This window comes from Solenopsis invicta, chromosome 6 (assembly GCF_016802725.1).
Source record: "Solenopsis invicta isolate M01_SB chromosome 6, UNIL_Sinv_3.0, whole genome shotgun sequence".
Lineage (NCBI taxonomy): Eukaryota > Metazoa > Arthropoda > Insecta > Hymenoptera > Formicidae > Solenopsis > Solenopsis invicta.
In genome coordinates this window covers 7,321,357-7,347,577 of record NC_052669.1, presented here as the reverse complement: position 1 = coordinate 7,347,577, position 26,221 = coordinate 7,321,357, and the positions used below count along the sequence as shown (strand labels likewise).

Here is a 26,221-nt window from a genome sequence, read left to right as displayed (position 1 = left end):
AATAAGGGGAATAACGAAAGAAGCAAATAAGAGTCTCTGTGTGAGCCTCTTCTTCCTCCACCGCCGCCGCCTCCGCTGCACCGCTGCATCGCGCTCCCTCCTTTGTGGTGGGGGGCGGGAGGCAACGAACAAGAAGGCGCGAACGGGACGCGCGGGGCAGAGTAGAAAGTCTGAGCGAGAGAAAGAAAGAAGCGGGGAAAGAAGAAGAAGAAAAGAGAGAGAGAGAGAGAAAAATAAAAGTCCGGCAGGCCTTGGCTGCTGCAGTCGTCGACGGCCGCGTTGCCAAGTCTCATTTGTTTATCATAGTTCTCCAGCCTCCCGTTTCCTCGAGAGGCTCCGGAAAAAATAAATCTCACGATTCCCGCGCTTGAATTTTGCACTGCCGTCCTCCGCCGAGTCTCGCGCGCGACGATGCACCCGCCATCGGCGGTGATGTAATCCGCGCGCGGAACCCGCTCGATAGAATTTCGATCCCTGCTTCCGCCCCCAAGTATCGCGGATCGCAAACGTAACAAACGGAGCTATGTCGTAAGAATAAGATAGCTGACATAAGCGATGCTACACAATTAGCTGCTATGCACTTGTCACTTGCGATCGAAAACGAATATAAAATTAATTCGCGTGACTCAATCGCGCACGCACGTCACTCGCGGATTATGCGACCGAGTGTTTCGCAGCGTAACCATGGTTTATGCTTTCCAGCAGTCTCGAGTGCCGTTGATCTCCGCCAGTAACGATCACCGGAGAAGATCGCGGGACGACGATGCCAGAGGGGAAGAATCTGCGGCAGCGACGTCTACGGTGAGTCTACACGTGAGACACTTAAACTTTATGCGCAATCTGATTAACTCGAATAATGGAAAGCCGCGGTTGCGTTTTATCGTTTATCTACGTAGATTACTTATAAGGCGATTTACATACTCCGTACATAGACCATTAGTCGCACATTTACGCATGATCTATTTGCGAAATATCTAGTCTGCCTGGTAATCGGAATTGGGAAAAAAAAACGATAATTTCTCATCCTTGTAATTTGAGGATCTTGTTCTGAATATTTTTACACAGTTGAAAAAATTGTGTTAAATTTAACGTTAGGAGGACCAACGCTAACCAATTTTGCTCATTGTAAAATTCAAATCGCTGTCTTTTTTCAATTTTGCTTCGATATCCTTTTGTGGCTTTTCATTATTTCTTATGTTTTTAATTTTGATCAAAAAATTATTTAATCATATTATAGATGACTTTTTATTTAATTATCTACCTAAAAGGACCGTTAAAACCAATTTGGCTCTCTTATATTCGCATTTATCTTACGATTCTATTTACAAGTTTTATAATTTTAAATAAATGAATGAATATCTTGACGTGTTTCTCGCATCTCACGAAAAGTTAAATATGCCGGTGAAAAAAAAATCGTAAAGAAGTTTTCAACGCATTTTCAAGAGCAAGGATAGGTGTAAATCTGTGTTCGAGAGAGAATTTTGTTTCTACATCTTGTTTTTAAATAATATACAATTGAAAATTGATATTTTTTTTATTTTATTTTGAAACGCTGCCGTTTGATGAAACATTGGACAAAATTTTATACAAAACTATTTTAACGTAAGAGCTTTTTGAGCTTTAAAATGTTTTTTGGAAATAATTGGTACGATAATTTTTAGCAATACCGAATTTTTGTTATAAAAATCATTTTTAATAAAACGTTTTTTTAACTCTGAAACTAATGGCTTACGAAAAAAAGAGTAAAGAGAAAAAGTATTTTTTATAAAGCTCTGAATTCGCACAATTTTATTCAAAATTTTTTGAAAAACTTTTTTTAACCGTCGATGATTTTATCTGTTTAATGCGAAACAATAACAAAAAAAAACAATAATAAAATTAATTGCAATGATACAAGATTGATGAAAACTGTCATTAGACATAATTGACACTTATGTGCACATATGTATATGTATTATTATATTTTATTGAAGGCGCAGTACGTAGTTATGCATTTTCGACTTTTAAACAACAAAAATTATTGATATCATTGATATTAAAACGTTATACATAATTATCTATATGTTTAGTTTCTTTCTATTTATCATTTATGAGAAAATGTAATTGGAGCCAAATTGACTTTTACGGTCTTTCTAGTGTTAATACGTATCGCATGATTCAAATGGTCCACAAATTTTTTTGTTACTTTAACACTATATGAATATGTTAAGTTAGAAAGTAACTTAAATATTATGTAAAAAATTAACCCCCAAAAATGTAACATTTTGGCACAATTTGAAAACGGAGCGTAGAAATTTATTTTTTCAGTAAAACCAATATTTATAATATGTTGACACGCACATTTTATTCATTTATTATCTTGGAATTTATATTTTAAAACTATATTTTTTCATCTGTTTATTCGCTCATAAACTGTGCTATTTTAGCGCTAAAAGAATGTTAAATATGAATTAATACGAAATGATTAAATAACATAATCACATTACATTAATGTTTAAAAATTTAACACATAAAAATTTTAAGGACCAGTTTTAACATAAACGCATCGAGGGAAAGAATTCGTTAAAAAGCTAATAGCTAATCTGATACGATCAATTAAACATTGTGTTAATTAAACAGTTCTTTAGTTATATAAAAGAAAGTATAACTCATTCAGTCAACCATTCAACTTTTTAATTAAGACTTAATTTAATCAACTCAATATTTAATTGCACGTATCGGAGTAAATATTTGAGTCCTTCAACAAATTTGTTTTCTCAGCGCACAAAGAATGTTTCCTATACTGTGCATGAATGCGGAAAGTCGACTTTTCTATCGAACCGAAAGCTCCGATCTGGAAAATTGGGCTTAACTCGGTCTCTTTCGATCTCGTCGCGCGGACTTGTCAACTTCTGAGTCATCGTGCGTGTACGCATTCACGCATGCACACGTCGGCCTGCGCATGCGTTCGCAACGTGCACGCGTGCGTGCTTCACACTCCGCACGCGTATAAATATGTATACACGCCGCGCGCGTACAACCGACGCCGACGACGCTCGTGATCGCGGAATCGCCGCCGCGCTCCGTCGTCCCCTCCGTACGTCCCTCCCGGTGCACAGCCTTCCTCTTCCCTTCCCGTCCTCGCCCTCGTTGCCGGGCCCTCGTGCACTTACAAACGTTTGCATACAAATACACCGGGTATCTCGATGGGTGGTATGCTGATTAGGGAATCCACGCGCAAATTCTTCCATTATTTATGGATCCTCATTTTTAGGACGGCGCGGCGTTACGCCTCGCCGCGCCGCTGCTGCTGCCCGGCCGACCCGGAGTAATTTAACATTTCTCCGCGCTGGGATATTTTAGTTTTAATCGCTGTATATCGATTCGCGGGCGGGCAACGGTCGATGCTGCTGCCGGCGATGCGACGCGCCGCGCCGCGCCGCCAACGCGGATTCGCGCGGCCGCTGCAGGCCGATCCGGCGAAGGGCGAAAGAACGACCACGTAAATGACGAAATCATCGCTGGGTCTCCCCCTCGGGGCGCGATTCCTATCGCTACTTCCTCGATTCGCGGTATCGATTCGCCCGCGGACGATCGCGTGAGAGCACGCGCTACCGCGGGATCGAGAGCGCGAGCTTCTTTTCCGCGCGCATTCGTCGTCGCATTTTCTCTCTCCGCGGTCTTCCGCTTCTCCTTCGTTCCTCATCTTTGTCCTACTACTATTTATCCCTCTTTCCCTTCCCTCGTGTCGCCGCCACGAGTACGTCGTCGATAACGAGCGTTCGACGTTCGCACACGCGAGGAGACCGCCGTGAGCTTCCAACGCTCGTTTACTCCGCACGCGGGATTTTCACAGCGGCGCTCGATATTTCCGCATTCTGCGGAATCACACGAACGAGGACGCCTCATCTCGCGGCCGTGCACGCGTTGCAGTATTGTAGGATGCGGCTGCACGTGCATTCTTATGCCGCGATTGTTTCGGCTTCGCCCAACTGTCCCGCGAGTCGAATGCAACGATGAGCGTTACATCACGACGCGAGTCGCGCGCGCGTATACGTCATCCCGTTGCGCCGATAGTGCAACCGCGGTCCCCGGCTATCGCCTATATTCCGATCCGCGTCGATGGACTATTTTCCGCCCGCGTAGGAATCTTTAATAAACCGTTTCTCGTTTGTATTATTAATAAAACGGCGGAGTCGAGTTGGCGACTCGCGTACGGCGCGCGGAAGTAACGTGTGCGTTGAAAATAAGAGTTACGTACGTAAAGGAAATTACGACGAGCGCATTAAGTGTACATTTCAGAATTGAGTCTTTTTTCTTTCGGTAGAGGAGGAGGAGGAGGAGGAGGAGGAGAGAGAGAGGTCACGCTGATAAGCGTGAGAGGGAGGGGACCGATCAAACGGCGTGCGTAACGACGAGCAAGGTTTGCCCGGCTGTTCCCGCGTCGCGGCCAACTCCTCGTCCTCGTGGTCGTCGTCAACTCCTCGTCGTACTTTCGGTACGTTCGTACGACAAAAAAAAAGGCAAATAATACCGGATTTAAGAACCGGCTGCATCCGTGCAAGACCGTGTCAGATTACGCGCCGGTTCTCCTTTGCGAGGGCTCATGCTACTCGGTCTGGGCTTCTCTCTCTCTCTCTCTCTCTCTCTCTCTCTCTCTCTCTTCGTTCTTGGGATTGCACCGCAGTGACGCCGCCGCAGGCTGCACGCTAGTAAACGAGCCACGATAAATGGACTTCGATATTAATTAAGCCGACGGACGTTCAGCTGACGCGCGACGCAACGCGAGGCGACGCGACGCGACGTTACAAATCGGCGAGCCGCTCCGTTTTTATTCGCGGCCAGCGGCTCTCTCGCATTCACACGACGATAATGCAATTCCTCGCGCAGTGCGCTATACTCCGTCTTTTTTCCTCTTTCCTTTTTTTACGCGTAGCTGCACGCTTCTGTCGTCGTCGGTCGCCACCGCCGCCGCCGCCGCCGCCATCGCGGGATGGCCAGCGACGAAATCCTACTTCACGTTCGCAGACGCACGTTTCCGAGAGAGGCTGCGAAGGCCTGGTGGGGTCTTCGTCTCCGTCGCCGCCGCCGCCGCCGCCGCCGCCGCGTCATACGGATGTATCGGCCGGCCCCGCTTGTGGCAGTAACCTTGCGCTCTGGCGTCACGTCATTTTTTTTATCATATCAAACGTATGCTAACAGTCGGCGTGACGCGACGCGACAGGGACGGTGAGACGAGACGGGCGCGGCGCGATCGCGGTCGCGGCTGCGGCAAGGTAAGACAATATGAGCAGGCTTGTCGGTGGTCAGTACCGGTACAGTACCGTAGAAAATCATTCCTCCTCGCTCTCCTTCCGATTCTTTGTTTTCGTTTCCTGCGCACCTATTCCCGGGCAGCGTGTACGAGCTAGCTCGACACGCTAGCTCGAGAAACGGGGCTTTCAGAGAGCCACCGGCGACAGCTGGAGCTCTCTCGGCCCGATAAGTCGTAGGCCGCCCGATAAGTCGTAAAATATTGTTACGCGATGATTGTAAAAAGAAGAAAAAAAAAAGAGAAAAGGAGAGGAAGAGAGAGGCTTACACGCCCCTACGGGAGGACGCGCGCGAGATCGATCGCGGATCGATCGACTGTGTGGCGAATGAAACGACGACGACGCAGAACATCAGGAAAATTATCTTGAGCGTAATTAACGTCAGGCTGCGAGACGTATAGAGCGCGGCGGTATAATAAATTAGCGCTCTCGTGGACTCTCGCGCGCGGAAATGCAAATATCGAAAATATCGTTCGCGCGAAACGACGATGCCGCCGCCGCCGCCGCCACCGCCGCCGCCGTTCCGATGTTGGCACGCCGGCCACGTTTGCGCTTGCGAGTCGGTCGATCGGCCCGACGTGGCATTAACGTCTCGATATCCGCGCAACCTTGACCGAGTACGCGACCGATTGCTGAATCCTCGACACTGGAGACGACCCTGACGCGTCGGTGAGAAATTGCGCGCGTTCGACCAACGGTCGAGTGCTCGCTATCTTATCATCGCATCATCCGCGAATCGAGAATTTTCTTGAGAAATAACTCGTCGCGACGGGATATCATTGACGATTTTAAATATCGGTGAGGCTGACTTTGTGGGAAAGCTGCCCGGATCGTTAATATATTTCAACGTTTCCGATACCTTTTTTTTCCTCTCTATCTCTTTTTTTCTTTTTTTCTTTCCAAGACGGTCCCGCGGTCTTCGCGAGTCTTGCTCCGCGCTACGAGTCGCTGATGAAAGCCGGCGAACTGTCTTTGATAATCTCTAATTTATTTTAATGACGCCGAAGCGTGACTCGGGGAGAGAAAGAGAGACGAATCGGAACGAGACGGAGGACTCGGCGAGACTTCGGGAGAATGCCGAACGCCTCCGACGCCGCAACGTTGTCGGAGGTCAGGTTCACCAGCCGCGCGATGCGCTCGATCTCTTTCTTCGCTCCTCGTTTTCGATGCGCGAATGGAGCTCGAGAGATCGACGCGATAATTTTTTTTTCTCCAGTGAGTTACGGAAGACGCAAGAAGAAGCAGCATTACAAAGCACGCGCAATAAAGTTTCAAAGACTCGCGCGAGCGAGTTAGAAAATCTTGACTTTTAAAAGTGGATCGAAAATTATTCATGTAATTCATAGTATTCACGATAATAATTTTTTCCCAAGCAGGCGCTCAATTTTTAACTCAATTTTTTCTGCATCTTATAATTTCTTGCACGCGTTATTCAACATTAATGTCGAACAGGCAGGCGTGAAGAGATGTGAGAATAGCGATTAAACATTGACACGAATTTGGAGTGGCGGGGCCGAGGTGCGAAATATCGTGACGCCATGTGGCGAAGGTCGCGTAACGACGCGTTCTTGCGAAGGTCTCGCGCAAGCGGGATCAACGTTCCCAGGACGTAAGAGGATAGTCAAAAGTAACACCGAGTCAAATCGCGTGGAATCCGAAGGCCCCGAGAGTGCCGTGCTGCACATCGCGGCTCACGGTCGAGCCGTCCGCAAGCGGCGCGGCGCGGCGCGCCTGGCAGAGAGAGAACGCAGGATGCTGGCTGCTGCATCTTGCATATATGTATGTTTTATGTCAGCGTGCATTCTGCATTCGCGCCGTTGCCACATCCTCCGAGTTCTTTCTCTCTCTCCGCTTCTTTCCCCGCCAGCCTCTCATTCCGTTCCCCCCTTTCTCCGCGCGACGTGTACCGCGCGTCTTTTCTTCTCATTAAATCCCGTCCTCCTCCTCCTCGTCCTCCCGCTTCTTTCGTCTTTTCTATCTTTTCTTCGGTTCCACCCGCGCTTCGCGAATCGCGAGACGACGACGACGACGACGACGACGACGACGACGACGACGACGACGACGACGACGACGACGACGATGACGGTGTCAACGAACTCGGAAAAGCGAACGCTCGCACCGAAAAAGGGGAACCCAGGGGGGAAAGCGCGTTACAATATAGCTTCGGTATGCTTAATAGATCGCTTGTCGAGATAAATAACCGCTCGAGCCATGCCGAACGAAACATTAAGCAGCGTCGAGTACAAGCTCCGATTGTTGCCCGCCGTTGATCAACCGCAACGATGTAACAAGATGACTAGCTATCGCGGGCCGACGATTTTTCCTCCGCTCGTAAAGCGCCGGAGCTCGTTATGTCGTCCGAACAAAACGAACCTTATTCCGTGTCCCGTGTTTTTTCGCAACGTACCCGTAGGTAAAATTTCTCCCCTCGTCGTACCTCAATGAAATTCCCACGAGAAACTCGCAAAAAGAAGTGGCGAGAGGGGGGATTAGCTTTTTATCAACGAATTAATTTTTCTCTACGCGATCCGCGATTTGCACGCGTGGCATCTTCTTTCTCGTTCATCTCCTCTTCGCGCCCCTCCGACCCATCCCCATTTTATTATTTTTATTAAAGTTTCAGAAGTTTACTTTTCTATTGTCAGTCTGGAAAAAGTGTTACGTATTCTATTTTTTTCTTATTTCAGAAGAAGTGTTCTCTCGCAGAGAGTTTATTAGCACACGGGTAATTTCTATCTTCCACTCCCGCGCTCTCTTTTCTCTCTTTCTCTCTCATTCTCTCTTTAATTCTCCTTCACGATCTCTTTCTTCCACAAACTCTCCGTGCCTCTCACTCCTGGCTCTCATTTCCTTCTACACGCGAGCGATCTGGTCGCCCATGGTGCCGCCTGCCGCGCGCCGGCTTGAGAGTGGCGAAAAATACCCGATACATAGTATTACGCGGATACACAGTATTACTTGTGTAGAGCCGTGCCCATGCACACGCGAAACCGTCCGGGACAAGTTTCTTGCCGACTGGCGAGTGACGGAGCGTCACGGGAGGTCGATCAGTCCGTCTCGACGTTGGAGTAGGTCGAGATGCGCCTCGTACCTCCCCGCACGATCAGTAGTACACCCCGAAAAAGAGACACGGTCGACGTTGATCGTGATCTAGATCCGTACTATCCGTGGTCTATATTTAACACTATATACACGTGACTGTCCAATTACGAGTTTCATTTATCATATCACAAAAATCGTACGTCAACGTTGTCGCGTTAAGATAGACGCAGTCATTTGGCGCTATGTATAGAATATGCACGAATCAAAATATACCGGATCGACATTTTAAGTTGGCGAAGCTTTTAGATTTATTCGCATAATTCGAAATAATTTCATTAGAAAATGGATTTAGGAAACGCTCGTGAGGAGAATCGAATGGCAAATAGAGTATCCTCTTTGTTCTCGGAGAAAGAACGGAGACGTGGGAATACCAAGTGCAAATTTGGCAAAGCTCGTGGTGTGAAGCTTTTATTGACGGACGATAAACGTGGGGCTCTTTCTTCTCGCGGATATCGCGTCATCATTCAGTGGGCAGTGCTCGTTCGCGCTCGAAGGAGCGCGTCGTCCTCGTTCCGGAATGTGTGGCCGCGGTACGCGATCCTGAGGAAGGACGTGTTCGACGTGGGGGTCGATCTTAAGGCTAAGTGGCCGGTTTCGTGAATGCGAATGGGACGGAGGAGCGTGTGGACGGCGAAGATGTCAATGTGATCGTGGTTGGTTCCGCTCGCGGTTCCGGAAATACCGGCAAGTTGGCCATGCTGGCTACACAATGGAGCAAATCCGGAAATGAATACGAGGTGCCAGGACATTCGCTCGCCGTCCAGTCGCTCCCCCTTTCCCCTCGCGCGATCATGCCAGGCTTACACGCAGTCAATGGAGGGACCGGTCAAGTACCAGTTTATTTGTTTACCTTTTCCATCACTTTTTGTCGAGGAAGGTGAGCGAGTAACTTGACTTGCATCCCTATTGACTTCGTGTATTCATGGTTTTCCGTGTTGCCTCTTACCTCTCGTGCACGAGTCTCTACAGTGGGTGGATCACAGTTAAATCGCGGTGGTAGGAGCTAGGTAAAAAGATCACAAAATATGGCACACTGTTGCCCGAGTTCATCGTTCGGCACTTCGCGGCGCGGCTGCTGGTCGCTCTGGTGGGGGCGGCGGATCCGTTGGAGAGGAGGGTAACGAAGAAGATGAAGAAGAAAACGAAGATAGGGGAAAGGAGCCGAGAAAATGGGGAGAGAACGAGGAAGAAGCGTTTGGAGAACCGACAGAATTGAAATACGTAGAAGCGGGAAAGGAAGGAACGGAGAACGAGACGAGACGAGACGAGACGAGAGGATCTCAGCGCACTGTCAGCTGTCAACCGCGCGCACGTTGTCGATAGTCTTCTTTCACAAGCGTTACTGCTATTCAGCCTGATACGAGACAGATCGACAGTTCGGCACCTTCGAGGCTCTTTCGGCGGTTCCCCCGAAAGTCCCCCACGTTAGCCCCTCGACGGACGCGATACGCGATTTTCTCGTGAGATTCTTCCTATAATACGCTGAGGAAGGCTTGTCTCTCTTCTCTCGACCTTTTCTTTCAAGAATCCACCGGTCTTTCGTCGATCGGTCTCACTGGCAAACTTTTCGTGATCTCCTGGTCCCAATGATCTACCACTCGTTACTTCTTTCTTTTTATTGTCCAGATTGGTCCTCTTTTTTTTTTTACTGGATAGGAACAATGCGTAGGAGAGAAAAAGGAGATGGTGATTAAGCGGAAAACGTCACTGGTCCTCGTGGTCGGTACTGTCGTGATCTTCGTAGTGGTGATGGTCGTCGTCGTCGTCGTCGTCGTTGTCGTCGCAGTCGTCGTCGGCGTCTTCGTCGTCGTCTTCGTCGCACTCTCGCCTCCCCGTATGTGTGTGTGACGCGGTGCGCGCGTGGTGTCGCGTGAAGTTGATCGTGCGTGCGCACCTTGTGCTTCGTTAAAGAGTCTTTTCCGTATAAAATGCTGGGGCGCCGGCGAGAATCGGTTTGGCCGTCGCCGCGTAGGCTTCATGCCGGCGTCCTCGCCGCGGATTGGCCGCACATCGTACGGTGGGGAGCACTGGCGCGAAGGTCCGAAGGTAGAGTACTCGCCTCGAGAAGCCACCAGAGCGGATCCAGGAGAGTATAAGAGTGGGGTAGCGCTTGCTGCTATTGCCGGCAACGCACGCTCTATCTACAGGGGGTTTCAGGGACGACTAGGGTTGCATAGATCCGCAACGATGACGCCAAGTTGAATCAAGGATCACACTCGAAATCGTTCGGAAGTCGGGCAGGTTTTCATAGAATTTCAAGACAGTGACAAATCTTGTCGTATGATCACAATGGTTTATGTGTTAATCTATTCGATTGAATTCGAACTTGATTGAATCGCCATCGAAAAGACTCGTAATCATGTCGGCGAAGAGCGTTCCATTGGTTTCGTGAGCGGTAGAACGCCTAGTTCGGACCTCCAAAAATAGTGGTTGGCACGAAGGGAGTTCCTAATCTGGAAGTAGTAGGCGATCGACCAATGGTCTTCTGCTAAATTTGGGACCGTGCTCTAGTGGGGACGTAGGCTCATAGTAACGCGGCGAGATAAATTCTAGTGGGGATAAAGGCCCGTAGAAGACCCGTGGAGCGAACTCGCCGAGCGGACCGTCTTCCTGCGTCCATCGGCGGGACAAAGACACGATCAAAACGAGAGAGAAGCAGACAGAGAGAGCGAGGGAGAAAGAAAGCGCAGAGAGAGAGAGTCAAAGTATCTATCCAACATTGCCCATCTTTCTCCTTTTCTCTCTCTTTTTCTCCTTCATCTCTCATAGTTTCTCCTTACCTTCCTCCATCTTCGTCTTATATTCGTTTTGCACATGCTGTTGTCTCTTCATTGACCTCCCTCCTCTCTCTCTCTCTCTCTCTCTCTCTCTTTCTTTCTCTCTTTCTTTCTTTCTCCCACTTCATCTATTCAGCCGTCTACCTTTCGTCCTTCTCACTCTCTCCCTCCGCTCTGACGCTGGGGAACAGCCAGGCTATTCACCCACGCATGCACGAGATGACGATGATGATGATGCCGGGAACGCTGGCTGCTGCAACATGCAGACTCCGAACGGTCGCTGCTTTTCCGTCTGCCCGCGTGGCGTTATAGTTACTCCGAGCGTAAAAATGTACGACGATAAAATTCACACGCGGAGGAAGAAGTATATCTTAATCTTGAATGCGGATTTGCAGATTGCAATTAATTTGCAGTACCGATTTACGTCTGTTTCAATTAACAATTATCGCTGTTGTTCGATTTTTCATCCGCATCGCGGAAATATATTTCAATATACGAAAATTGCTCGATATATTGTATCTTTTAGATACTTTCCAGGGACTTTCGACAAAGGCACTCTCTCTTTCGTGGAAACCGCAATTTCTTTTTTTCTTTCTTTTTTTTACTGGCCGAGTTAATTTCGCGGCCGCGAGACGATCGGTACCCCTCTTTCTAATCGTCTGACCTCCATTTTTAATCTCGAAGGATAAAGAAACGTCGACCTCTCCGTCGTATCTTTAGCGGATTTTTCTTTTTTCTCGCGGTGTGCAACGCGCGAGTGACATTGGTACACCGCCGTTGTTGTCGGCGTCGTCGTCGTCGTTGTCGAACGGCCTCGCTGACACAGATTCCGAATCGGCTATTTTTTCCTCCGGCCTGCTCGCACTTTTTTATCTCTACTTCTTGGTGCGTGCGCGCCTCTTTCTTTCTCGCCGCCGTACGGAGATCGTTGGTTCGTTCGTTCGCTTTCTTTTTCTCTCCCCACGCGCCTATCGTTTTTCTTTCTTTCGCGTCCTCCTCTCCCTCACATTCTCAGCCAGATCCTGACCTACGACTACGTTCGGGCCAACGTCTGAATTTCGACAGTTCGAGCGAATGTTTTGCTCCGAGATAATTTGAATAATTTGCAATGTGTTGTACTAATGAATTTTTATTATATTTTATTCCCTTTGTGTAAAAGTTTGAAAAGGGTATCACGTTAAAAAATTTACCAGAGTTTGAGCTAGGTAGATTTTAAAAGTTTTTTATTTCTCAAGATTGTATCAGCTCCTAGTTAATTTTGTCCCGCGATATTAATACTTGGATTATTACCTATTATCTAATTGTAATAATTTCGTAATTGTTTCATTTGTTTGAAGATAATTTGGAGATTTTTTTCTATAGTATTAATTTTTTATCACGTATTAGTCGAGGGAACTCTTCGAGAGAGAGAGATACATCTGTCTAATAGCACTAAGCATTCACGTGCGCGTATAGAAAATCGCGAAAACCGCGGTCGTTTTAGCTGCGCTGCATTTCGACGATCAGCTCCGAGTGCACGCAAAATGTACAGATATATCTGTCTCGCTATCACCGCGGAGGGAACTCGGGGGAACTATTCTCCTCTCGCTTTCTCTCGCGCACGCTTCTCTCCCACCATCCTTTTTGCTCTTTTTCTCCTTTCTTCTCGCGCTCTCGCAGCCAGATCCTGACCTACGACTACGCTTTCGTGCGAGCGCGCGAATTTCGTCCGAAAGTCGGCGCGGCCGAAGGAGTGGATTCGCGGACCTCCGAGGTCACGGAGCGACAGTGGGGATCCGAGGCCGTGGGTCCACGAGGGGAACTGCGACGTGAAGAAAGAGGGCAGACGAGAGGGAGATCGAAGTAGGTGGTGGAGGTGGACGTACAACTGAGGGGGACGAGGAGAACGTCCAGGAGGATGCGGTGGTGGCGGAGGACTAAGCGACATGGCTCACGGCGAGATACAGGAGGCGTGAGGGGGACGGGAAAGAGAGGGAGGGGAGGGAGATAGAGTGAGGGCTCGACGAGGAAGAAGATGGACGAAGAAGAAGAAGAAGAAGAGGAGGAAGAAGAAGACGAAGAAGAGAAGGATGAAGAAGAAGAAGAAGAAGAAGAAGAAGAAGAAGAAGAAGAAGAAGAAGAAGAAGGGGGCTGATCCAGCGGCAATATACACACGGAGCGGCGCAGACCGCGGCAAAACTCTGCAGTTTTGCTCTGTTCGATTTTGCAAACTTATATTTAGAAGGGCAACGATCTTTTGCCGCGCTCGCGGCGGCCTCAGCGAGAAAGAGAGGAGAGGAGAGGAGAGGAGAGAAGAGAGGTTCTCGGATACGCGCGCGGTCTCTCTTTCTCTCTCTTTCTTTCTTTCTCTCTCGCGAGACGGACCCCGAGATTTCTCGACCACGAGAGAGCCACGAAATGGCAACTCTCGCTACCACTGCGTTTGTGCCCCGTTTTTTCTGTCAGCTATAGCCGTATCTCTTTTCGTCCCTTCCCCTCACGCTCCTCTGTCACGGATGATTTTTCTTTGTCTCGGTAGCATGATCGTTATTATCGCGCGTCGGCGTCAGCGATCTCGATCCTTTCGGTTCGCCGGGTTCGAAATACCGTTGTCGAGCTTTAACCGAGCAACGCTGCTCCACAGACGTGGTAAGAAACCATTTAGTCGCTCATGCAGCTCTCATCACACGATATAGAGAATCTATAAGACGGTCGCAAAATTTAAAATTAAATTGGTTATCGAACGTGGATTTATTCGCACATTCTCTTTGCCGCGAGGAAAATTATTAGCATTGTCAATTTATTAGATCGCAGATCGAGTAATATCGTCCCGTCTATATCAAAGCCGAAAACAGCGCGGTCCCTACGTTGCCCTATAATCGTGCATGCATTATGGGAAACTTTGAGGTCAGTCACCTCGGTGAAGTATGTGTATTTCGTCGTCGCCTTTACTCGCTCGCGGCGGGTTTCGCGTTGGCTCGCATGCCCCGCTCAATAACGAATTCGCCGGTTCGTCGCGCGAATACGTGCCGCTAATTGACATAATTGCCCGCAACAAATATTCGCGTGGGCCACCGGAAAAGTTTCGCCCGTCTATTATCGGGCGAACCAATGTTTTGCGACGCTCACCCTTCTGTTTTCTTGTCTTCTTCGCCGTGTAATGTATGTAATCATTACGGAAATACCAACGACTGTTGTTGATATATGCATACGTCATTAAAAAGGAGTTCGCGCTTCTGGAATAGCCTGGGTATTTCTGTCTTGAACGCGATAATCGCGCAACACGTGTCAATACCCGCGTCGCCTCGTATACCTATTATCGCAAATTCTCGCGAAAGTCGAGCGATAATCGACGAAATTCGTCGTCCCGTTCGATTCTCCGCGAATATCTCAGACGAGGCCTACCTCAACGACGACGGGATATTTCCGCGATATACGCGCTGAAACGTAATATATAATCGGCGAATATATACTCGTACGCATGGCGTGCGCGGGCGGATTTCGCTCTGTCGTGGAACAAGGTTTTCTCTATCTCTTTCTCCCGGCCGGCCGCCCCTGCGAGTGCAATCTTATCGTGGAGCAGCGCGCTGCACTCTCGCCACGGCTGCAGAGGAGAGCGCGCGGAGTCAACGAACGATAAAAAAAAGCACGAAGAATAAACTCCGTTCCGCGCAGCCCTCCCCGCGCGTTCCGCGCGCGCTCTTCCTTCTCTCGCACGAGGGGAGAGCTCTACTCTCCAACTCCTTGCCTTACTCCGCGTGTTGCAACTTCTCTCGGGCGTGTGTGGGCGCGAACGCGGCTCTCTTCCATCCTCTCTTTCTTTCTTCCTTCCTCTCTCTTTCATCGCCGCCTCACGTTCTCCCCGCGCTTCTCCTCGCCGCCGCGTCGCGCCGCACCACGCCGCGCCGACCGCTTCTCTTCCTTCTTTTTCTCGTGGTTTGTTTGGGGTAGGTCATGGCGAAGCCGCATACGAAAGACGGGGGAACGGGGAGAAAAGTGAGAGAGGAAAGAACCGTGTGCGAGCCGGCGGGGGCCCGTGTCCGTCGCGCGATGCGCGCGTCTTCCACCTTCCTCCGTTCGTAAACGACTCTTTGTACCAATCACGTAGTTTTGACATGTCATTTGCGAACGGTAGTCGTGCTTTGATGCAGTCCGCCTCAGCGGAATGCACCCACACGGTTTCGATTACTCGTGAAAACGGAATGGAAAGTCATTAGGGGCTGCGTATCATCGTTCCACTGTGAAGATTACGGCTCTTTTGTGAGCGCTGTAGTCAGTATTATGACTCTACTATTTTACCGATTTCTTTTCATCGGTTACTCTAACAGATAAATTTGGTATCTTAATTTTCCTTCGCGCTTTTTATTTTCTTTCTGTTCTTACATTTTATTTAGTTACGTTTGCGAAATGGTGTCTCGAAGTTGTTCTCTTTACTTTTAGACGACGTTCTCGTAAAGAAACGAGTTTTCCTCCTCTCCGAGAAAATTAGATTTCTGAAACAAATCTCCATCGCCATTATCACCCGCCGTTCTTCCATATATTCACCGACTTTCGCCAGCGATCGAAACGCATTCGATTAAGCCGATTTCGAAGAGGCCGCGGATGCGCGCGCGTTATTGTTGTCGATCATGCGATCCGAAAATCATAGAAAATTACTGAAAAGCCAAGAAACTCCGTGACGATCCGCTCGGGACCGCGAGCGAAAGGGGGTAAAACGAGGGTGGGATGGGGAGGGGAGGGCACCCCTCGTCTTGAGACGTCGTAATTCTGTCTTTGCTGTAACGGCTATCCGGCACGGAACTTGACCCCCTTCCCTCCTCTCCCGCCATCCGCCCTTTCGGTTTTCTTCTTCCTCGACTCGAAACAGAACAATCCCACTCCACCTCCCTCTGCCTTTCCCCGGTAACCAGAAGGGTTAGTCGCCCGGAGAGAAAGAGCGGTGAAACAATGACACGCGCGCGAGAACCGTTATTTAAATAGTACACGGGAACCTTTCGGGCATGAGGAGGAAAAAAAGGCGCTCGCGCTCCTCCGAGGGACGCAACGTGAGAAAGACTCCTCGGGATTTGCATGCCGGAGCGAGATGTATCCACGTCAGCCCGGCGAAATAGATAATACGCGTTTATTTCCGTTTTTTTTTTGCCATCGCGTCAAGAGAAGCGAGAGGAACCCAGTCATTATTTGATCGTTTTGCATCGCGTCGCGCTCGCCTATTAAATCATATACTTTGCGACTGTATCGTCACGCTTCGTGCTCCGCCATTTTATTAATTTTCTTCGTTATATCTTCAAATAATTAGAAATTTGTCGACTCCGTAGCGATTGAAAGTGAGTTATTAAATTTCTATCGTTAATCTTTCTTCGTTCTCTATTTGATTATTTTATCAAAAGTTTATATACATTTTTTTCAAAAATGCTTTAATTTCCGTAGAATGCAACAATGGATGTTAGAACGTTATACCGCGGCGGATCTTCAAACACATAATGATAATGATATTATTGCGTCACGGTAATTTACATTCGTCGGAAAACAATTCGGTCTCTTTCGGATTTTCCTTTCCTTCTACCCACTTTCCCACCCTCCCCTTTCTTCCTTACGGTTCTGGTTTCTCCTTGCAGCTGTCAGCTCGATCCGAAATCGTAGTCCCGGATCGATCAAGGGTGAATCGTGGTCTGGATGCAACTAGGCAATAGTCGTTGCGCCGAGCGAACCGGTTTAACGCGCGTTGAAAGAGCGAATTGGGGAGAAGCGCGGGCAAAAAATTCATTTGAATCGGCCGACCCGGGTCGAGCAGAGGCGTCGAAATAATTGGATTTTAATTTTCGAGGTAGCGCGCGGTAGAACAAAAAAACGCGGGTGCACCCCCGGCCCTGAGAACGATTCTCCGCGAATGTTTATGTAATATCGCGGCGCACTCATCTCATCCTCCTCTTTACTCCGCGGAACCCCTTCATCTTTCCCACGAGCTCACACAATAAATCCTCAAGTGTCCCGAAATTTTTTTTTAATCAGGATGTCGTCATTGTCGGTGACAACAGTCGAATGCACTCACGTGTATTATTCTTATCAACCCTTAATTAAACAATTCCGTTTAATTAAATTTGATTAAAGATTTTATGATTATAGATTCCAATTAAAGCACACGTGACTTCTTGAGACTTTTTCACGAGACTATCATTCTAATTCATAGTTTCGAATCGATCTAATTATCGATCTTGTGTTATTTTCATAGGATTGATCGAGCGGCATTAAGCCAAGGTCCGTAACAGATTAATGAACCTCAAGATTTAAGAGTTAAGAATCAAGTTCAGCCTATCGAGAGTACTCGTATCAGTCATCATCGCTAGGACAAAATGAAAGGACGATGGCTCGCTTCGACGGCTCGGTCCGCGAACGGTGCGTGGGGACGGCACAAAGGAGGCGAATGTTTTAATTAAATCTCGGGGAAACGTGGAAACTTCGCCATCGCTCGGCGTTTTTGCGATTTTCCGAAAGTTTTGCTTCGCGCGCGCGGCGCGGGACGGCTTTTAAGGTGGCGATGGAAGAAAAGGAAGGACGAGGTGGAACACGACGGGAGGACGAGGTGCCCCCTCTTACATCCCACCCCCATTTCCTCCTTCCACCTCCACCTCCTTCTCCTCCTCCTCCTCCTCCTTCTCCTCCTGTTACCTTTTCCGCCGTCACTCCGACCGCCGCCGCTATCGCCGCTAAAATAAAAGAAGCCGCAAAAACAAAAGAGCGCTGCGGCTACTTAACGAAACAAATTGTTGTTTCGTCCTGGGGTTGAGAATTTTAAAGTTTCCCGGTAGGAAAAGGGGAGAGAGAGGTATCCCGCCTTTTTATCGCGCTGTACTCTCTTTTCCGGGACCTCACGCTCCGTTCGTCAGTCGACAGTTTAACGTAATTCGGGGCTCGTTAGTGCCGCTTTCTTTTCTCGTACTTTTGTGCTTGGCGCAAAGTAGCGCGAGGAAGCCGCGCGATATACATCTCACGTCGACGATCGTGTGATGCAAGCTGATCGGATACACACGAGCGCAATTGGTCACTCGACCGAAAAATTGCCGCTTTATCGATGTATGCACTTTCTCGTCGTGTGCTTAATACAAGCGCTAAACGTCACGGTGCGAAACGCACATTTCGCCGCATACCGCACGTCATCCGTTAAATCTCTAGTGTGATGTAATGACGTGCTCGTTAGTACGAGCGTGAGTGAGAACGAGGATCGTTCGAACCGCCGTTGGCGGTCAGTTGCGAGTAAGACTATTTCACAATGCACAGGAACAAGGCGACACATTCAGCTGACGAGATACAAAACGTACGGTGATACACATACGAACATGCCAGCGGATACAAAAAAAAAAAATAACATCAAGATCAAAGTGACTAACAGATAAATGTGAGCAAAGCAAAAAAAATTGAGATGCAAACTGAACGAGAAGGATCGCGAGATGTTTTCCCAGAGGAACTCGCGCGGAAGCGAAATCATAATCGAGCAGAATATAGCGAACGGAATGGCGCACTGAGTGTCGATAAACGAAAGAAAAATAATGTGAATGAGCGAGACGAGACGCAGCGCGTCTGCGACGTGCAGGATCGACAAGTTAAATGAAATGTAAATGAAAGAAAAAAAAATACGACTACGACAAAACCTCGGTCGTCGTTAAGAGAAAGCGAGGAACTTAAGGTAAGAACGCGCGCACGGGCAAGGAGAGCATTAATAAAAGGGATTTTGTGAACGGGCTGAGTGTTCAACTCACTCGCTGCAGGGTGGACCAGCATTCCTCGAGGGTGCGTTCGCTGATGTTGCCCATTCCTCCACCACCGCCGGCACCTACTGCACCTCCAAGCCCCGCCGCAGAGGCACGAGACTATCAGGCAAGATAGGATAGCTCATGTTAGTCCCCGATTCTCGTCGTCCTTTTGGCGCTACTAACCGTCTCTACTACAAAGCTTCTTCTCGTCGGACAGTAGTCCGTGACTCCTACTTTGAATATAAAAACAAACGCGTTCTCTCTGCCGTGGCAGTGACAAGCCATGAACGGCGTGACGGAACGAGTATTTCTATCTTGTGTAGGCACGCAGAAATAGTTACGGAGTCGCTCGATCGAGGTCGATCAGGTGTAAATTAATAGTCGCGATAATAATCGTTCGACAATGCAAAACGAGATATCTACGAAATTATCAGCAATGTCTTGGACTGTACCGTACTCGCGGAATGTCTTCACATGCGTAGCTAAGGTTCTCACGAGCGCGATATTTATAGTCTCTCTAATTACAAATCGCCGATGCTCAGACTTGCTAACGCGATCTCAAAGTTCCGCTATCTGTCGGGAGATACGATGATTTTTCCTTTCTCTCTCTCTCTCTCTCTCTCACACATACTATTTTGCTTATATAGCTCTCTCGCATTCTCTCACGCTCTCCTTCTCTCTCTTTTCTTCATCGTATCGAGACTCTGCAGCCCATGCCGTCGCAGAAACACGGCGCGATATTTTCTTGGTAACATCTTCCCGGCGTACCGTATGACGTATGCGTATGGTATTATCTGTGTTGCGCGGGTCAAGAACCCCGAGAGACGACGTATCTGCATCTCCCCGCATTGGTGTGCGTGGGCCGCGTTCGCATTTGCGGACCGCACTGCTACTTTGACGTGTGCGTGCTTTCTCGGTCTCTCTCTCTCTCTCTCTCTCCTTCTCTTTCTCCCCCTCTCTCTCACTCTGTCTTTCTCTCACCATTCACTCTCTCACTCACTCTCACTCTCTCTGTCGCTCACTCTCACTCGCAAATTCTCTCTCTCTCTCTCGCTCTCTCCCGCGTGTATGAGCGTGTAAGTCAGTACGATGTAGTAAGTCAACGTACTCTATTGGTGTGCATGTGTGCGTATACGTGCGTTTGTGTATCTGTGCGAACTGGTCAGCGTATCTGGGTACAGTCGCGTAATCAAACCGACGAAATTGTCGATGACATGTGATTCTGTAAACCTAAGATGACGCTAAATTAACGTAAAAGCCATCTCGAATTTTACTGATTTTCCGCACAAACGTTGTTCGCAAAGCAGCGTTACATAGGTGATAAATTAGAAGCAGCGTTATGGTATGCCGTTCGGCGAGAATTTGCATTAGTAACGCACGTTCTAACTTGGCGCCTCATTTTTACGCGAGACGACAAACTTTCGCGAAGCGTTAAAACCGCATAATTTACACGAACGAGCGTCAACATGTAGGAGGGACCTTGATAGCTCGCGATACTTAGGGCCCGTCGACAGCGTCGTTGAATAAATATTTTTCCCCGCGAGGAGAGAAACCTCGCTCGAAAGTATTGTCCGGCGTCAGTCCGCATACGAGTGAATGACCCTATTTATCGGTGCGTTATGTATTTTTATCGCGGTTGCCTCGCCCTAGTTATTTATCGCTGCTCTCCTCGCAGTGGATACGGAGAGTCGCGGGACACTCGTCCGTTTTTCTCGCGAAACGGGCGAGCGGAAGATAATAGAAAAAGATATTATGTATATGTACATGACGCGCATAACGTGTGCGCGTGCAACGGAGGAGATATTGACGTTTTTTTTTTCGTTTCCGGATCGCGAATGTAAAACTTGGGGACTCGGTCCCACCAGCTTCTCACCTGCAACTCGTTGACGAGCTTCTCCGTGAGCGTGGCGTCGTGGGAGTCCTGGCTGGTTGCACCCGGGCTCAGCATGGCGTTCTGTGAATTCTGTTGTTGATTGCCCGACATGTTCATACCGGCGAGACCGCCGTTCTGCGCGATGGTACCGGCCATGTTGAGCGCCTGCTGCTGAAGATTTTGGGTGAGATTTTGCGCTTGCTGCAGATTCTGCGTGAGATTTTGCGCCTGCTGTTGCAACGCTTGCTGGTTAAGCGCCTGGCCGAGGTTCTGCGTGAGGTTCTGCGCCTGCTGCTGCAGCGTCTGAGACAGATTCTGCGCTTGACTTTGGATGTTCTGTTGCAGACTCTGGCTCGCCTGGCTTAGATTTTGCGGTTGATTGAGCAGTTGCTGTTGTTGTTGCGGCGACAAACTCGGCGTCAAGCTCTGTGCCAAATTGTGCTGTAGGGTTTGTCCGAGATTTTGCTGCATATTTTGCGTAAGCGCTTGGGTCAGCGCCTGGCCCAGATTTTGATTAAGCGCCTGAGCCGCCTGAACGGCCTGGACCGCCAAGGATGGACTCGACGCTTGCGACATAGTCTGTGCCTGAGCGAGACTGTGCAGACTCTGGGCCATGCTGGAAGCAATGGCGCCCTGATGATCCGCCTGCGGCGACGGCGTCGTTGGTGCCGGGGAAGACTGATGCTGCGGGCCCTGATTAGTCTGATTCATCGACAGCGCATGCTGCTGTTGTTGCTGCTGCATTTGCTGTTGCGGACTCGCGGTTTGACCGAGGGTCGCGTTCGCGTTCTGCTGTACTTGCGAAACCGCAGTTTGCTGCTGCTGCTGTTGCTGCTGCTGCTGCTGCTGTTGCTGCTGCTGCTGCTGCTGCCCGAGCGGACTATGCATCTGCTGGACTTGCTGCTGGTGCTGCTGCGTCGAATTCGAGATGGGACTGTGCTGTATTCCGGGTGAATGTTGAGGTGGACCGCGTTGTGGCTGCTGCCAGTAATCCGACATTTTAAATACATGTTGGCGTAGCGCGTGGAGATTCGCGGCTGCCGCCGTGACAGCCGAGGCTTGGATCTCCATTGGTTCGGAATCGTTTTCAAGGTCGGGTTCCGGCGAGCTGCAAGGATCTTCGTCCTCCTCCTCGTCCTCCCGCTCGGTGATGTCCTCGTCTTCTTCGTCGTGAATTCTTGTGGACCGGTCCGGCTCGGGTCCGCCGGGCGGCCCTCCGCCAGCAACAACAGCAACACCACCGGCGCTTCCGCCGCCGCCGCCACCTCCACCGCCACCTCCGCCGCCGCCGCCACCTCCTCCACCGCCGCCTCCTCCTCCACCTATCCCACCCCCCGAATCGCCAGAGTGGAGATGATTCCCCGGGTGATGCTGATGATGATGCTGCTGTGGTAGGTGATGGTGAGGACGCGACTCTGGATTTTGGTTGTGCTGCTGCTGCGGATGCTGCGGCTGCTGCTGTTGTTGTGGTGGTGGTGGCTGCTGCTGTTGCTGCTGCGGCGGCTGCTGCTGCTGATGGTGATGCTGCGGCTGCTGGTGGTCTAGCTGGCCGAAGTCTGGTTGGGCTTGCGTCTGGGCACGCAGGTCCAGGGCCGCCGTCGCGTCCGAAATTTTGAGGCCTTCGCGAGAAGCCCGGGCTACCCCCTTCCGGCGCAGCTTGCCCGCTTTTTCGCACCCCTTCCGGTAAGCAGCTCGACGGCCGGCACACCTCTGCGCTCGCCGCCGTTCCTTCCTATCTTTCTCCTCGCTCGGCCGCTGCTTTCAGTCTCGGGATCGTCGTAACGATAACGATCCTCGCGCAGCGCCGAGCTTCGACGTGGGCGGCGGGCAACGTCAGTTACTCGCCACCTGCTGCGACTTCCCGGCCCTGCTACCTACCGCCTGGCTCATGAAACTTCCTCTTATGATGCCTCTTCCACTCCCTCTTCCGGGTCCTCTCTCCCAGATCTCTTCTTTTCTATCGCGCCTCCCCTAAATCGCGGTTGCTGTCGCTGTCGGTTGCGATGCCTCTTGTCGGTTGCGATGCCTCTCGCAAGAGCACCGCCGATCGTTGATTGTACGTCCGTAATGCGTCCTTTATCGTGATGACTTCTTTTACGTGTACGCAGGTGGCTGTCGTGCTGCGTACGTTCGTGCTGCGTACGTTACTTTCGTTCGCGTTTTCGCGGTCTTGGTCGATGGTCCTCTTCTTTCTTCTTCTCTTCTTTTTCTTCTTTTTATTTTTTTCCCCCTCCTTTACGTGTCATATGATTATGTGTGTGTGTGTGTATGTGTGTGTATGGTAAATGTGTATGTATGTGCTTTATATGTGTGCTTTGCGTGAGTTGTTGCGCGCGCGAGCGAACGTTCTCCAGCAAATAGGAGAACGGTCTGTTTTCCTTCGTCTATCTAAACTTAAACTCTAGCGTACACTTAAGTTCAGGTTAAAATTCAGGATTGCCCAGCCCGGACGGTGTAAACGAGAAGGATAGTCTACGCGGACGCGAATCGTTTATCGGTCGGAAAGGCTTCCACTCCTCTTCGGGGTGAGAAATCGCACTCGCGGATGATTACTGCTCGTCCCGTTTTGCCCTGAGTATTTTAGCCCCGTTATGTTGGATGTGCGTGCGTGTTGTGTGTGTGGGTGTGTGGGTGTGCTCGAACGCGCTCGAACAGGCTCGAAAAGTTGGTGTCGGCTGTGTCGCGCGCGTCGGCCTGAATCGGTGAGTTCGTGTAAATTCTTTTAAGCGGGACGAGAGCGTTTCTCTCCGGGATTTCCGTCACTCCGTTTCTGCTTCCGCCTACTTCCTCCGATCTTCCTTTTCTTTCAAGCTGCTGCGTCGCGTCCGTCGATGACTCCTCCTCGAAATGCGACTCTAGCGTTTTAACTCTTTAAAAGGAATTCTATTCGATTATCGATCACCGCTCGTCGTTACCGATATCGTCGATGGTAGTTGTGGTTGCTTCTTATTATCGTTTAGGTTTAATTAATATTGCACTTAGGTACACTCGTTTTTGAACACACTGAAATATATATGTATGAGCGCGGGGTTCTCTCTCTTTCTCGAGCTTTCTTTCCGATTCTTGCTCTTTCTTCCTTTCTTTCTATCTCTCCTTCTCTTTCGATCTTTGTCTCTCTGCGCTTCCGTAGCTACTCTCCCGATCTTTCTGTCCTCTGCCTTCTTCTTCGCTATCTTCGGATACGCGCGATCAACTCGCTAATCACTTTCTTCTTAGCAACCCCGCTTCTACTCGTTCGGCTCTCGGTCTTCTTATGCTCTTCTGCTCTTCTGCTTCTGCTTTGCTCGTCTTATTCTGCTTCTTCCGCTTTGTCCAGTCTTCCTCTCCTGCGCGGGAATCTCTCGCTGCAACGCGTCTCCCGCTCGAAGCTGCAATCCAGAAAAAGAAAATACATTTTTGTATTGTTCGAGACGTCACGCACGACAACGTTCAACATCAACACTAATAATTCTATCAACGTCATAGGCAACTATTTCACACGTCTTCGCTCGATCGAAAAAAGTATTTCAACGTCTCAATCGGACGTTTCAATTATATTATCTTAAAGATATTTGACCATTCGACGGTTGCGTGTGTGTCTGTCACAATATTCACTGTGACTCGGTAATATCAAGATTCGATTATAGATTCGATATTAGTCAAATGTAAAATGTCTTGACTGATTCCTGGTACGTGAGAACAACGTTACTTAAAACCGATTTTCAAATTGATTTTTGCTTAATGACACTGCCTAAAATCAGCTGTCGTAGCGCAAAAATATCGAATGCCGAGTGTAACGCGACGTGAATCGAATTAGAAGAATCCTAATAAAATTTTGCGATATCAGGAAGATATCAATTCCGAGATTTTATCATCTTATATTGCGAGGTTTAACATTAAATACAGTTCTCTTTCGCGACTGACGTTTATGAAGGGTTACACTTCCGGGCGCGACACAAACAATAATTTCAACCAGCACTGTCAGAAGCACGCACTAATTACGCGACATGGTAAATTTCGTCCATTTGACACATCCAGCTCTCGTGTCGATAATTTAACGTTACACAAATTCATATCTTCCCTTTTGTTACACCGGCTGTCGTCGACGCGGATTTTCCAATTGGTTTCGCGTTTTAGGAAAATAAAGCTGGCTCGAAAGCGAGGAAGCGAAAAAAAAAACGCGCGAACGTCTTTTGCCGTCGCGTGGTGCGCGGCATTTACAACACGGGAAACATACGGGATACGTAATGCAAAAATTCAGGATCGGTATGGAGAACTTGAAAAGGTTTGTAACTGAAAGAGAGTAACATGTCGATAAATCAAATATTTATTCAAATAAAAGTAATGCCAATGTAACAATGAGCAATAAATCCGAGTACAGTGAATAGGATAAAAATAAATGCCCGGTGCATTGAATATTCTCAGGAATGTAACGTAAAGTTGTGATTTACATTGATGTAATATTACTGCGAGTAACGCGAGTGTCGCGCTATATAATACTGTCCCTTATAAGACGTTTATATTATTAAGAATACACCGTTTCATTCGTTTCTTTCTTTAATCAGTTATTATCGCTTCTCCCTTCGTTAAATGGACAATTCATGTTTGCGCCGCTATTTGCCGAAATTACGTCGTTATGTCACGAATTATTTTCGAACACGCGGTCGGACTTTTTCACCGGGTGGTTGTCATTGAAGGATGAATAGGGTCGACGCGTTGACGACGATGTCAATGAAATGCCAAATAATTTGTTGCGACGTGTGCCGGGTTTACGCGACGTGACGAGCATTGTCGGCTGCCCGCTGAATTAACGGCCCGAAATGATCACGCACGCGGTTATTCGCATAATCGCTAATTCGTTTACTCGCGACATGGTGATTCGTTACGTTTATTGTTCGCCGTGTAATTTCGCGAGCATCAGGCTGATGACGCGCGTGACCGATTTCGACGAGGTTTCGCGATAGCGACGAATCGAGAAATTCTCTCGGTCCTTTATCCGGGTTTGCGTCCTCGGTCGTTTCCCAACGATCTTTTTCTTACCGAAGCACATCGTATCACACCGGAAATCAAGAGGGGGATCGAAGCGTGTGCGATCGCGACGAAACACTGTCGTGAGACGACGGCGACGATGACGTACCGGGCATGTCAGGATTCGGAACAGGGAATAGGAGGGGGTGGGTCAGTGTGGTGGTCTCGGGCCGAAAGTGGGGAAAACTGAGTAAAATCACACGAAAGTAGAAAAAGAGGAAAGTAGCAGCAGGCGGCGTTGAGGCACGTTAGGTTTATCAATCGGGCCTATAGATGCATTCGCGGTTGGCAAGTGTCGTTACGTGCAGGCACACAACTCGCGGCACAAGATCGACACGGAGCAGGATATTCCGACAGGAAGAATCCGGAGGATCCTTACTGGACAGATCCAAGTGCGGATGACAGACGGGCAGATGCGGCGGCGGCGGTCGACGATGGTCG

At 49.0% G+C, this 26,221-nt stretch overlaps 2 protein-coding genes across 4 annotated transcripts in view; both read right to left on the bottom strand.

Moving 5' to 3' along the window:
• LOC105194235 (Krueppel homolog 1) overlaps positions 1-22,533 on the bottom strand; it is an 81,595-nt gene extending 59,062 nt beyond the window's left edge. For 2 of the 3 annotated variants that reach the window (XM_026136316.2, XM_026136317.2), the window contains exons 1-2: positions 20,774-22,059; positions 18,907-19,017 (exon numbers count right to left, since the gene is read on the bottom strand). In XM_026136316.2, coding sequence (XP_025992101.1) covers positions 18,907-19,017; positions 20,774-21,844 — 1,182 coding nt within the window. In that variant the 5' untranslated portion in view covers positions 21,845-22,059. Of the gene's footprint in view, positions 1-18,906; positions 19,018-20,773 lie in introns of all 3 variants that reach the window. The other variant, XM_011159068.3, reaches the window with a different exon arrangement.
• A 436-nt stretch (positions 22,534-22,969) lies between these two features.
• Positions 22,970-25,817, bottom strand: LOC105194236. The gene is made up of 2 exons (XM_026136318.2): positions 25,793-25,817; positions 22,970-24,141 (listed from the first exon to the last, which is right to left on the bottom strand). The coding sequence occupies exons 1-2, from the start codon at positions 25,800-25,802 to the stop codon at positions 23,975-23,977; spliced, it is 177 nt and encodes a 58-aa protein (XP_025992103.2). The 5' UTR covers positions 25,803-25,817; the 3' UTR covers positions 22,970-23,974.
• Between the last annotated feature and the right edge of the window lie 404 nt (positions 25,818-26,221).